A 13,100-nucleotide genomic window follows, 5' to 3' on the forward strand; every position below is an offset into this window, starting at 1 on the left:
CGCCGCCGGCGCCCGGCCCCGGCATTGTGCACACCGGGGTCCCCGTCCGCGCGTCCGCGGGGCCCGGGCAGCGGGCAGGGCGGCGGGAGCCCCGGGGCCTCGCCCCCCGCCGTGGGGCCCGGCCGCCCGCGCCGGGCCGCACGGGGTCGCCCCGCTCCGGGCGTGGCGCGGCGCCCGCCGAGGCCCGGCCCGCGCGGCCACGTGCTCCCGCCCGCGGGGCCCGGGGCGCGCGCCGAGGGCCGCCCGGCGTGGAGGCGGAAGCCGCCAACGACCGTTTTTCTCGGGTAAAAAGGCGGCGTCTGCGCGCGCGCCCGGGCGGCTGCGAGCCGAGGCCCCGCCAGATGGTGCGGCCCGCGGCGGCCCGGCCCCGCCGCCCGGGGATAAGCGGAGCGAAGGCCGCGGGCGCGGGGCCGCGCGTCCCCTCCCCACGGAGGGGGGCGGCCCTCGCCCCCACCCCGAGACCAGCCGGAAACGACATCCAACCTCCCCGGCACCTTCCCGCACTCCCGGGCAGACAAAGCCCGGCCTGGCGGGCGCCCGGGGCCTCGCCCCGGCCTCCGGCCCAGCCCGGCGCGCCCCGAGCCGCAGAGCTGAGCGGTGCCCCGCGGGGCGCCGGGCGCGCGGCCCGCCCCGGCCCGCCCAGGAGCCCGCGCGGGTATCTGATTTATTCTTTATTTTGTAGCACAAACAGAAATCCATAAGCTGTCGGTTCAGCGCCATTGACTCTTTGATCCGTTACGGGGCTGTTTCTTCCCTTTTCTACCCTCCGTGCCCGTCCGCGCGGTATTAAATGCTGCCTTCTCTGCCCTGTGCGGCGCTGCCACGGGGCCAGGCTACGCGGACGGTGAAAGTACCCTCTACCCGAGCCCCCCCTCCCGCTCCCGCCTAACTTAGACTAGGGTGAGTCCGAAAACGTCCGGCCCTGCCACACACAAAGGGAAGCGCGGCAGCCGAGCCGCAGGCTCGTGCAGAGCCGGTGAGGAGTGACCGCGGGGCACGCCGCCAGCCTGGGTCGCAGAGCCGGGTTTACCTGTCGGATCCGCTCCCCCGCCGGAGAGAGCCGCGCGCGCTCCCCGTGGCGTCGGACCTCGAGCCCGACGCCCCGGCGGCCTAGGCCAGGCCAACTTTTCCAAAGAGAAATGGAACGTGCCAGCTAACCGCACGCAGAGACGAGAGGTGTGCGTGCCCTGGCCGGGAAGCGGGGACCCCCTTCGCTGGGCTCACGCTTCTCAAAGTTCGCCTCCAAAACGAAGACGCTACTTTCATTTCTAAGGGTGAGAGCCTGCTTGTGAGTACACTCGAAATCCAGCGGGGCTGCGGGGACTTCATCTATCCTCTGGACCTGTGCCCCGGCCCAACTCCACTTCAAGAGAGTGGGAGCCATGTCTTTAAAGTGATTTTTAAACCAAACAAACAAACAAACAAAAAACAATACCCAGCGCCGGAGACCGACTGTCCAATGTCAAAAGGCAATGAAGCGGTTTCTGCACTTAATCACATTACTGATAGCCAATAGTTATCATCGGAAAAGTTGACCAAGACAGGTTAAATAATTTAATAAGGAACTGCTTGTAATTATGTTATTTACAAGGTATGACAGAGGCTGGGAGAGGGAGCTGAGCAGTGGATGGTTTGAGTGACCCCTGGAGCTCAGAGTTTGAATTATGGAGATGGGGGGCTGAGAGGTGAAGATGGACTAGAGGAGAACAAGGTGACTTTTCACCCCAACACATTTAACTTTTAAATCCAAATAAACGTCTCGTGTTACTAGACCATCACCCTGGGAAGGAGGGGGAAAAATGAACTAATCAAGCCTGACTCAGTGAGCTTTGGGAAGAAGTTAGTTGCCTTTGTTAGAGTGAAAAAAATAAAATCAATGCAATGATTCCAAGCAGAGAAACATTTAAAAAAATAAACAAGGGGGGAATCTTGAAATTTTTCTGTCAAATATTAATTACTATAATTAATTTAGACAGAATTTGATTCCAATCACAAGTCGTTTAATAAAGCATATAGGTCCTGTTCTAATGACAGCATAAACTATTGCTCCAATCGCTCCATTTATTCCAATAAATATGGAATTCTCATTAGCATGTCAAGGAAGCTAAATGAAAAACAAATACAAGAGATCCATTTCTCTCTCTCTCTCTCTCTCTCTCTCTCTCTCTCTCTCTCTCTCTCTCTCTCTCTCTCTCTCTCTCTCTCTCTCTCTCTCTCTCTACCCCAGGACAACCCCAGCTTAGCAGCTTAAAAAAAAAAAGCAAGTGCAAGGCATAAACTTTCTCACCTGTTTGGTCATTGAATCTATGAGGCGAACATACAGATCCTGCTCGGTTCTGACTCCTGCAAAACACAGAGACAAATTCTCAACGGGGTTTGCGCTGCCCCTCAGGAAGGACACAGCCCGGGTTAGTTGGTGACCGCCGCCTCCGCGCTGCAGCGAAACTTGGGCAATCCCTCCGAGAGGGGTGAGAGGCCAGGCACGTCTCACTTTTTTTTTTCTTAATTAAGAGGCTCGAAGCATTGTGCCAGGCACCAAACAGGCTGCCTAGGGCTGCTGGGCCCGTGCGGTCCTTTATTTTTTGGTGAAAAAGAGAATGCACCCAATGCAAACAGAGTCCAAACTGCCCTTTTCCATCGCCTCCCAGGGAAGCGTGTCTTTAAACCCGGCCCGGGCAGGGAGTCGGGCTGGGTCGGGGGCGCTGCCCCATCCCCGTGATTAACATTAATTTGCAACATTGAAAAAAGTCACTTAAAAGTGCTGTTTTGCAGGAGCCCGTATCGATCCTCGTTTTACCTTCTACTTGAAGGCCCACCGGTTAATCATGTGAAGTGCCATCGACTTATCGATCGTTTATGTTTTGTTTTCCTTCTATGCCACGAGAAGATTTCGTGTTTACATCCGTGTCATTTTAGTCTCGCCATCTTTAGGTCGGGCCGGGGCGGGGGCCGGCGGCGGGCGGCGGCCGGGTCACTCACCGTTACTGTACAGCAGCTGGAGCTTGTAGTGGATGCCGTTGTTGGTTTTCTCGTTGTTTGGCTCCTGAAAGCAACGGTACAGGATTGCGTTTAGTGCGGCGGCGGCGAGGCCCCCCCGCGCTCGGCCGCCCTCCGCCTCGGAGCGGGCAGGCAGGCGTGCGCGAGGCCCCGGGGCCTCCCGCAGGGCAGGCCGGGGCTCCCGGCGGCGCGGCGCGGAGCCTCTCCCGCCGGCGGCCCCGCCGGTGTGCGGGGCGCGGAGAAGTTGCTGGGCGGTGGCCGCACGTGGCGGCGGGGCGGGCACGCGGGGGCGGCGGGGCGCGCGGAGGGGTGCGCGGGCGGCCCCGCCGAGCCGCGCCGGCCCCGCGCGCCGCGGGCGCAGGCCGAGGCCCGGGTCGCGAGCGCACTTACTTTCTCTTTCTCCACAAAGTCCACGAAGGCGGTGCGCTCGATCTCCACCGGCTGCCCCTGCCTGTCGTACAGCGCCAGCACGAAGTGGAAGAAATTGGACTTCCGGAGGTTGGAGGGCGGCTGCTTCTCGAAGTGCGCCCGCGCCAGCCCCACGCCGCTGCGGGAGGAAAGAGACAGCGGCCGGGTGAGCGGCGCCGGCCGGCGGCGGCGGCGGCGGCGGCGGCGGCGGGGGCCGGGCCGGGCCCGGGGCGCGCGGGCGCGGCCGGTACGTACCTCTGGGCGGCCGTGTTGGCGTCCACCACGCCCGCCGTGTGCATCCACGAGCGCACCGGGTTCATGCCGCTGCCCAGCGGCTCCTCCTTCATGGTCGTCCCCCCGCGCGGAATGTTCTCCTGAATCCCAAACATGAACACTGCTGGCGGCGGCCGCGGCTCCCGGCCGAAAGCGCGTCCGCGGTCGGTCGGCGGCGCTCGGGGCTCGGCGGCCGGCGGCTGCCCTGGCCGCCCTCGCCCGGCTCGGCGCCCGCGGTCCGGCCCCGCCGCCGGCTTCAGCCCGTCCCGGGCAGGCGCCGCATGCACCAGCGGCCAGCGCTCGTCCGGGCGGCCGGGGGCGCGGCGGCGGCGGCGGAGGCTCCACCGGCGGCGGCTTCGGAGGAGCGGGACGCGGCGGCCGGGCCGGGCGGAGGCGGAGCGGGACGCGGCGGCCGGGCCGGGCGGAGGCGGAGCGGGACGCGGCGGCCGGCGGAGCTTGTTGTTGTTGTTGTTTGCAGGCGGCTCAACGTGGTGTCATCCTAGCCGGGCGGCGTCCGCGGCTGCAGGACACGGCGGGGTCGCCCGCTTCTGGCGCGGCCCGCCTGCTCCAAAGACAAATAAACGGGCAGTGAGTGGCGAGGCGCAGTCCCGGGCGCAGGCGGGGCGCGGCGGGGCCTGGAGCGGCGCGCGCAGCGGACGGAGGCGCACAAAACTCAGCCCTCTCTCCCCGAGGAATGGACCCTTTCCCGGGAGCCAAAACTCGAAGCCCCCGGGAGCGGCGCTGTCAGAGGGTGACGTCGGGGGGCGGCGCCTGCGCCATATATGGGAGCGGCCGCCCCTCGCCGCGCCCCTCGCCGCCGCCGCCGCCGCCGCGCGCGCCGACTGACTGCCTGACGGCGCCGCGAGCCAGCCCGAGCCCCGCGAGCCCCGCGAGCCCCGCCGCCCGCGGCCACGCCGCGCGCCGCGGCTCCCGCTCGGAGCCCCGGTCACGCGGAAGGCAGCGGTGCGGCCCGGCCCCCGTCACGCCGCCCCACACACAAACGTGCCACACAGCCGCCGCCCGGGGCCCCCGGGGCCCGAGTGCATGCCATAAATGCACGGGGCCGGGCGCCCCACAGGGAACCCGGGGACGAGGCGCCGAGCCCGTGGGGAGGAACCCCGGGAAGGGGCGGACGGCGGGGACAGTGCCCGGCCCTCCCCTCCGCATCCCGAGCCCGAGCCCCGCGCCGCGCAGCCTGACTCCCAGGCAGACCTGGGGCGGCTGCGGGCCCACCGGCCCCCCGTCTAGCCCCGCCGGGAGCCCCGGGCGGCGAGCGCCCGGCCCGGGATCCACGTCGGAGGCAGCGTCCTCCGTCACTCGCTCCCTCTCCCTCCCGGTGGCCGCCAGAGTCCCGGGTTCCCGGCCCGTCCTGCCGCGCGGCGGGGACAAAGGAGGCCACGGCCTCCGCGCCGACGGGAACGAGGCCGGCCGGCCCAGGGCGCCGGCTCTGGTGTCCGGAGTCGCGCCCTGCGCCCAGGCCGGACCTTCCCGGTGGCCCTCGCTGGAAACGCGGAGCGGGCGCCAGGGGCGCCGGCCCCGGGCCGGGGGGGGCGGCGCACGGCTTCCGACCGGGCTTCGAGGGGTCCGGGAGGGCGGCGCGGGGCCGGGCGGCCCAGCTCCCGCCGCCGGCCGGGGCGCAGCGCCAGACGCACGGCCCGCCCAACGGACGTCGGCTCCGCGCGAGGCGGAGACCCAGGGGACGCCCGGGAGGTGTCCCGCACACTTTCCTGCCGGGAGAAGCCAGGCCCTTGCGAGTCGAGGCGGGGAGGAAATAGCTTTCGGGGCGCGAGTGCCGTGGGGCCGCTTCCTCCCGCCGGGCCTGGGCAGCACTGCCTTCTTTTTAGTGGTGTGGCGGCGTGTATACGTTAATATTTTAATTAATCGGGAAAATCGAAGTCCGACTTAGGCTGTCTGGGGACACTCCCCGCGCCTCTTGGAAGGGGTTAGAGAAGAGATGTGCTGGAAAGCAATCTATTTTGCTGGTGTTGGGGTTAATGACTATTGCCAAAGATAAGTGAATTATCAAAGCTGTTGCGCCAGTCCTATCTCAAAATCCATTACGGGGCCGGCCGTCTAATTAAATACGTAAGTATAATAAAATCATATTTTATGACTATTTGAGGGTAATGAGATTAGTCTTTAGAAGCGATCGCCACATATTAAAGATGCCACTGTCTATAGAATGTTAATAACCTTAAATCAAAGTGTATGGAAACTATTCACGATAAATTAAAAGAAAATTTCGGTATTCCTCATAAGCCGGCACTTCCCACTCACGGCAGACCTGTGTGCAGGAGGTAACACTTTCTTTGAGGAGGGATCACGGAGGAGGAAAGTTGCCCAGGGGTGGAGAGTGGGGTTGGGAAAGGCTTTGTCTCCTTGTGCTCCGAGGCTCGGTGCTCGCGGGGGACTCAGGGAGGCTCATGGTGGGGGCCAGGGTGATAAGTCAGAATATGCAAAGTGTCTTTTAGGGAAAGATGATGTTGGGAACAGAAAACAATGCTGCTTTTGTGGTCCACTTCCTCTCGTGTCCAGCCTGGGCTGGAGGTACCCTGTCCTCATGTGCGGGGGAAGTATCATGCTTAAAATCATTTACAGTATCTTTAATTCAGATTACACGCGCCAAGGCGATTTAAATCTGATTACCAAATTAGAAGGTTTAAAAACAAATCCTTCTAAATCTGATACTGTTGACTAAAGAGGGAAAAAAAAAGTTCTATAAGCTCATCACATAAGGTAACGATCCTGCCCCAGAAAGAAAAGGGGTTTTAAACCTTTTTGACAACAAATGCAGCTGCCCCACTATTTTGGACGATATTAAGCGAAAATGAATGCAAATCTGTGTTCAGCAGCCATCTGGCCCGAAATGGGAGAATCAGCTGCTCTCACAACAGGCTCGGAGGCTGAATCCATTTCAGCTCATTTTCTAGATCATCTGGTCCCGCACCCAAAGCGTGGAAAATACGGTCTTTATCATTCACCAACTTTATCTTTTTTGTCACTTACTGCAGGCTCTGGGAGCACAGGGCTCACGGGCCGAGCCTCCGCCCCGGCCTACTGCGGAGGGGTCTGAGCGCGCAGCCCACCCCACGCCACCCCCAGACTTCCCATGTGGCGCGGGGGTGAGGGGGGAGAGGGGCAGAGCACCCAAGCCAGAGATGGGGGAGGAGGCCGCTAGTTAGTGTCCAGGGAGAAGCCGGGCGGCGCGTCCCCGGCCGCCTCCTCCCCCCGGGAGCCCGGCCCCCCGCCCCTGGCCGGTTCCGGGCAACGCTGGGGCGGAAGTGGTGCCTGGGAAGCAGCGGCTACTTTGGAAGTTGAGCGTGCGCACCGCGCCCGGAGCGCAGCCAGGGGCCCGGCCGGGCGGAGCGTGGCCTTCGCTGGGGCTCCCGGAGCCGCGGGGGCGGCGACCACGGCTCCTCCGGCTCCTCCAGGCCTCGCGCCCAACGCGATTTGCACGGGTGGCCCTCGCCGTCGCCTCCGCCGCCGCCTCGGAGGGTGGGAAGTGTTCCTTTTGTGCGCATTTACGGGGAGAGGCTTCAATGAGCCCCCTCGCATTTGCATTTAAATAGCGGCATCGAGCGCTTCGCGTGCCACACACCAGTGGGCTCCCAGATGTCGAGCCGGAGTCAGTCAGATGGCCAGTGCCCAGCTGTCCTCCCCACGTCGTGCCGAAGCAGGCAGTGACCTTAAAGAGACAGCGACGGCAGCTCCCCGCTCCCCGCTCCGGGCAGGGCGCGAGGAGGCCAAGCCTGGCCGAGCAGGCCACCCTCCCGGGGCCCGCGCCCGGCCCGCCTTCCTGCCCAGCCACCCCGCGCCCCAGCCGTGGCCTGCGCTCCTGCCCGCTGCCCGGGGAGGGTGGTTCAGGGATCGCCCCACGACACTCCCCCCCCCCAGCTCTTCAGTCCTGCCAGGCCGGAGGTGCAAGGCCTGGGAGGAGCACGCTTGGCTGGGGACGGATTCGGAAACTTTAGCCAACTTGGGGGACAAGAGCCCCTCGTGGAGCCGGCCGCGGCCCAGCGTCGGGGCACCCCGTTCACCAAGCCCCCCGAGCCAGCCTCCCTGCCACCCTTCTGAAGAGAAACTTCATGTTCTGCCCCAGCAGGGATTCCCCGAGCACCTGAGGGCTGGGTAGGCTCTGCCCAAGGGGGCGCCCTCCGGGGATCCACGGCCACCCACGGGCCTCCAAGCACCAGGCCTTGGGCAAAGGGTGGAAAGCAATCCACTCAGGCCCACGTCTGGTTCCCGCCCCGCGTGGCAAGCGCGGCCGTCTCCAAGTCCTTGGGTCTTGGAGCCCAGGGATCACGCGCAAAACGAGGCGACCTGGGCCTCCAGCCCACTCCAGCCTGGCAGGGCTTTGAAACCGTCTGAAAGGAGAGCGCTGCTCTGACACTGCGCCCCGGGATGTCGGAGGGAATGGAGGAGGCGCACCCAGAAAATCCCTGACACCTCCCCCCCCCCCAAGAATAAGAATAAGGCGGAACTGCCGCGCTCCGGCAGACCCTGCCCAACACGGGTAGGGGATCAGGCCCTACGCGCCCGGGCTCACGGGGTCACTGTCACCAGCAGGGAGAGAGAAATGGAAGCCGGAGCTGTACACACAGGCATCCCCCACCTGTTCAACTGAGCGCCAGCTAGGTTCGGTGGTTCCCGCGGGACCTTCGCGCCCTCCCTCCGCAGAGAAAGGGAAACGGAAGCCAGGGCGCCCCCGGGAGGCCGCTGACCTGCCCGAACCCGAAGGCAAAAACCGTGGGCATCAGCCCCGCGCACGTGGGGTTGGAGACTGGAAGCCTGGTGGGGTTCACGAGTGAAAAGTGACCACTGGGGAGCTGAGGGCTCCCGGTTTTGCGCAGCGCCCTCCCCCAGTGTTGACTGCGCTGCCGAGGTTTCCGACGCCCGACCCCGGGCCTGCGGCGCGCGCCTGGTTCCCGAGAGTGCCGGCGGCGCCTCCCGCCAGGGCAGCCAAGTTTGACAAACAGCGCCTCCTGGGGTGGGGAGAGGGAGGTGCCGCGCGCCGGGCGAGCCGCGCCACCGCCGGCTCCCGGCTGCGGCCGACCCGGCTCTCGCGGACCCCACCGCCCTCGGCGGCCAGGTAGGAGCCCCGAGCGCCGCCCGGCCCCAATTGTTGCACACGTGCACCCGCGGGAACGCCGCGTCCCGCACCAGGCCTGCGTGGCGAGCGCCGCGCGCGCGCAGAGCTGAGGAGAACGAGCGCTCCAAGTGCCCACGGACACGCGGGGCGGCGGACACCACCGCGAAACAGCTCCTCCGTCTCGCTGGAAACCCAGGGCTCTTCGAGTGGGGCCGAAATTCACGCCCAGATCCACGCGCTCGGATCCAGCGACATGCAAACCCGGAGAGAAAACCGCGTCGCCTCCTGGCCTTACTTTTCCTGGGGTTCCTGAGGTCACGGTGCTGCCCCCGCCGCGCCGAGCTAGCCCGGGCCGGTCCGTTCTAGAACAAGGATCCCAAATCAAACTCGGGCTTTTCCCAGCGCATCGTGCAACCTTAAAGGTCGCTCTTTGGTTTAAGAAAAAGAAGGGGGGGAAAACTGCTTGGAAGAAGCGACCAGGCTCTGAACGACAGCCGGGGCGTCGCCGGGTCTCCCAGACCCGGAGAGGAGCCGCGGCGCGCCTGGGGTTTGCCGAGCCGTGAGCTGCGTTCGGCGGCGCCCAGGACCAGCGGGAGCCGGCTCCGGGGACGACGGTTCCACGCCGCCCGCCCCCTCCAGTTTACAGAGCAAACTTTCCCCAGAGAAGTTTCTCGATCGAATGGCACAAAGTGTGCCAATCGACACTTCCATAGACCCGAACTGTACAAACATGGATCGATCAGATAATTTCAAATATTATAATTGGCTTTAATTAAACACACTGCGTTCTAATTAACTCTGAAATTTTAGCATGCTTTGGGCCACTGGTGTCTGATTTGATATTGTCAGTCCAGATGTCCTAATAAAATTCAATCCTCCACTCAAGACTTCAATATTCACTCAGAACAAAATGCAAATTAAATGTAAAACCTAAAGTATCGCCAAAGGTATAATCAAGAAAGGTGTCTCAAAACTTCTCACTTTTTATTACGCGCTAGTTTAAAAATGCAGATTACATCCTAACAAGACCTCTCCAGCACGCCCTCGGTCTTAACTCCTTCCTGGACGGGCACGGAGTGCCCTGCCATTGGCTCGAGGGCGGACAGATGCCCTGGCCCGGAAGCCGAACGTCGGCACAAGGTTGCCAACACAGGATTCGGTGTGAAGCGCCAGCTCCCCAGCCCGGGCGTCGAGGCGGCAGTGGCCGGAGAGGGGTGGCCGGGTCGCTGCGCAACGACGCTCTCACGCTCCGCTATCTCCCCCCCCCCATCCCCTCGGCGCGCCTTGAACACACCACGGGCCCGGCGCGCACGAGGGGGGAGGCGGGCGCCCAGGGAGCCGAGTCCTCCAGTTGCGGGGGAAGGGGACGCACGGGGCCCCTGCTCCCATCCGGGCCCAACTCGCTTCTGGTCGAGGCAGCCCGAGCCCCTCCGGGCCGCCGTCACGAGACTTCCCGGGGATCCGAGCCCCCGGGTGGCGCGGCCCCGCGCGCGGCCGCGAGGTCGGCGCCCCCGGGAGGGCCGCGCAGTGGGGGACGCGGTCCGCGCGCCCGTCGGCCAGCGACTCCGGGCTTTCCCAACTCCGAGGAGCTGCTAAGTGCGCCGAGCGGGAGGAGTCCGGCGACGAGGCGGCGACCCCCGCGCCAAGCACGTGTCCGTTTCCCATACTAATGTACTCGCTTAAAGCCGTCGCTAATTTAACTTTCAGCGCGGAGATTTGCATTTTCTTTCGGATATTGAAATGAAGAGGAAGCCGCTGGGCGGCGAGGCTGCTCGGGGCATCGCTCCGGGCCGTGCAGAAATAAAAACACATAAGAAAGGCAGGAGGAACGCGGCGGCTTCTCTGCTAGACTATTAATAAGCAATTTGTCCCGCTGAAATTTACATTGCAAAGCGGCGCGCGGGCCGGCGGCCGGGCGGCGGGGCCTGCGCGGGCCCGGGCGGGCGCTCGCGCGCGCAGGCGGGGACGGCCTCCGGCCCGCGGGGCCGCCCTCCGCGGCGAGCCGCCCGCAGCTTTCCACTTGGCGATCTTCCCCGCCGGTCCAGCGCTCGGCCCCTCCCGGGGCTGCACGCGGGGGTCCTCCCCCCGCTTCCCCCTCCTCGCGGCCACGCGCCAGGGAAGGAGGCCGAGGCGGGGAGCACGGGAGGAGGGGCCCGCGGGGGTCCCTGGAACCCGCGGAGCCCCCTTTGCGTCCCCCGCCGCCCCTCCGACCTTCAAACGAAAGCGACCACCGCACGCGTGGTCTCTGCGGTGCTCAGCCGCGCGCCCCTAGGTCCGAGTGGACCGCAAGTGCGGAACCCCGCGCCCCCGCGCCAGCCCCGCCCGCGCGCCGCCCGGCAAAGCCAAGGCTCCGAGCCTAGCGTGGGGCCAGGGCGCCATCTACGGGCGCCGCGCGGCGCGGAGGCCGCTCCGCCTCCCGCCGCCGCCGCCGCCCCGCGCGCCGCCCCGCGCACCGCTGGGCTCGCCGCTTACCGCGATCCCGGGCCGCGGGCCGCCAGCGGCACGCGCCTCCGAACACCGTCCCAACTTCGCCGACCGCGACTCCCGGGCGCGGCTCCCGTGCGCGGGACGGCGAGGCGCGACGCGCAAAGATAACGCGGTTTGATTTGTTAGTCTAACTCGGCGACTCGAGACTCGACGTCCCCAAGGCCCAGCGAGCTCTGCCCCTTTATTTATTTTTATTAAAACATCAATCTGCGCCGGAGCTGGGTGAACTCGGTTTCACCTGGAGCACATAAAATTCCCCATACCGCAGAAATGAGCACCTGCCGTAAATCAGCGCGATTCCTGACACATCGATCAATGTTTGGTTGTTAATCCGAAAGGAGGACTTTTAATTGCTCCCCGCGTCCGCGTCCGAGCGCCCAGGCGTCCCGACCTTCCCCCACCCCCGCGCCCTCCTCGGGTCCCGCTTCGGTGCGGGGCCAGGGCGGGTGCGGGGGGTCTGCCCCGTCTCCACGCAGTCCTGCGGGAAAGCTGCGGGGACACCCACGGACCCGCCGCCCTCCTCCCTGGCCGCCACGGCCAAAGTTCACGGAGAGGCCCTGGCCTCCGCGCGCCCAGCCCCGCCGCCCCGCCGCCCGCGGGCGCCAGGTGCCAAGTTCAACTTTGCGGCCGCTGCCCGCGGGGGCCGCGCGGCGGGGGAGAGCGGGCGACGGGCGCCCCCGACGGGCCCGCGAGCCGCCCCGCGCGCCGGCCTACCTGTGCTGATCACTCGACGGACCGGCGACGTCGCGCGCGCGCCGGCCGCGAGGTGTCAGCGGCGCCGGCGGCGGGCCCGGAGGTGTGCGGCCCCGCGCCTTCCCACGTTCCCACCTCCCGCCCTCCCCGGAGAGCCCACGGGCCGCGCCGCGAGCGCGCCAGTGCGCACGCGCCGCCGCGCTGCCTTCCACCGCGGGCGGCGGCTCGGGCAGCGGGCGGGGGCCGAGCCGGGCTGGAGGAAGTGCCCGCAGGCGGCCCCGCGGCCCACCCGCCACGGCACCCCGCGGCCGCAGCTGCAGCCCGGGCTGGACACCTGGGGGTGGGCGGGAGGGGGTCCGCAGGGACCCGCGAGCCCGCCTTCCTCCCGGGCGATGGCCCAGACACCCACCTGGGCCGAGAGCGCGTGTCAGAGGCCAGGGCCCCAAAGAGCTCCAAGCTGGGTCCACGCCTGCGGGCCAGAGGTGGGGGGAGGGGGCTCTGTGTAGAGTGGGGAAGAACTTTCTCCCCCACCCCCAACACACACACTACTGATTGAATGAGGCGCTCTGCGCAAGGCCCGGTGGCAGGCCAGATGAAATGGAGAGAGGCCAGAGGTCGTCTGCAAAGAGCCGGGATTTCCCACAGCCCGCTGTGGAAGAGAATACCTGTTCTGCCTTCTCCAAGCAAGCTCGGACATTAGGGCGTGCCCAGCGCCCTGGGGCCAGGGCCCGCCTTTGGTGTCCTCTGCAAAGAACTAAGGGGCAAACACGTCTAAGCGCATGGCGAAGCAAGAACGGGAGTCAGGCCGGACAGGGCGCTGTCCTGACCTCTTGGCCCACTCCTGCACAGGAAGACTGGAAGTGGCTCTGGGCTCCTGCCCTACAGCTGCGCCTTCGTTCTCGCCGAGAATCTGACACTTTCTCCTCCAGATTCTCATCCGTGGGTTCCTCCCAGACCTAAGTGCCATGTAGACCCCTAAACAAACCGACTTCCTAAGCCAAGAACAGAGCATGCAGTGGTGGGAATGGTCCAGCTCCCGGTGCTGGGCTTGGGTCTGAGCACTCGTCCATCCATTGCTTTTCCTTGCCTGCCCCTGCTCCCTGCTCCTGGCTGTTTTGTTCTATTTCAACCTTTTCTAGTGAAAGTGAAATGT

The 13,100-nt window shown here is 65.5% G+C and overlaps 2 protein-coding genes across 10 annotated transcripts in view; one reads left to right on the forward strand and one right to left on the reverse strand.

The window, feature by feature from the left end:
* The window catches only part of LOC138821663 (transcription factor COE3), a 120,367-nt gene extending 116,502 nt beyond the window's left edge, over positions 1-3,865 (reverse strand). For 7 of the 9 annotated variants that reach the window (XM_070014109.1, XM_070014108.1, XM_070014105.1 and 4 more), the window contains exons 1-4: positions 3,661-3,794; positions 3,388-3,544; positions 2,980-3,043; positions 2,288-2,343 (exon numbers count right to left, since the gene is read on the reverse strand). In XM_070014109.1, coding sequence (XP_069870210.1) covers positions 2,288-2,343; positions 2,980-3,043; positions 3,388-3,544; positions 3,661-3,794 — 411 coding nt within the window. Of the gene's footprint in view, positions 1-2,287; positions 2,344-2,979; positions 3,044-3,387; positions 3,545-3,660 lie in introns of all 9 variants that reach the window. The other 2 variants (XM_070014112.1, XM_070014106.1) reach the window with 1 other exon arrangement.
* A 507-nt stretch (positions 3,866-4,372) lies between these two features.
* On the forward strand, positions 4,373-12,886 carry LOC138821664 (collagen alpha-1(III) chain-like; the record flags this gene model as incomplete). The annotated part of the gene is made up of 8 exons (XM_070014114.1): positions 4,373-5,388; positions 7,248-7,303; positions 8,356-8,424; positions 8,542-8,767; positions 10,187-10,406; positions 11,040-11,366; positions 11,731-12,287; positions 12,797-12,886. Coding segments are annotated over exons 1-8 (2,561 nt in total), but the record flags the coding sequence as incomplete, so codon positions are not given.
* Between the last annotated feature and the right edge of the window lie 214 nt (positions 12,887-13,100).

This window comes from Dipodomys merriami, unplaced genomic scaffold (genome assembly GCF_024711535.1).
Source record: "Dipodomys merriami isolate MVZ:Mamm:240054 unplaced genomic scaffold, mDipMer1.0.p SCAF_924, whole genome shotgun sequence".
Lineage (NCBI taxonomy): Eukaryota > Metazoa > Chordata > Mammalia > Rodentia > Heteromyidae > Dipodomys > Dipodomys merriami.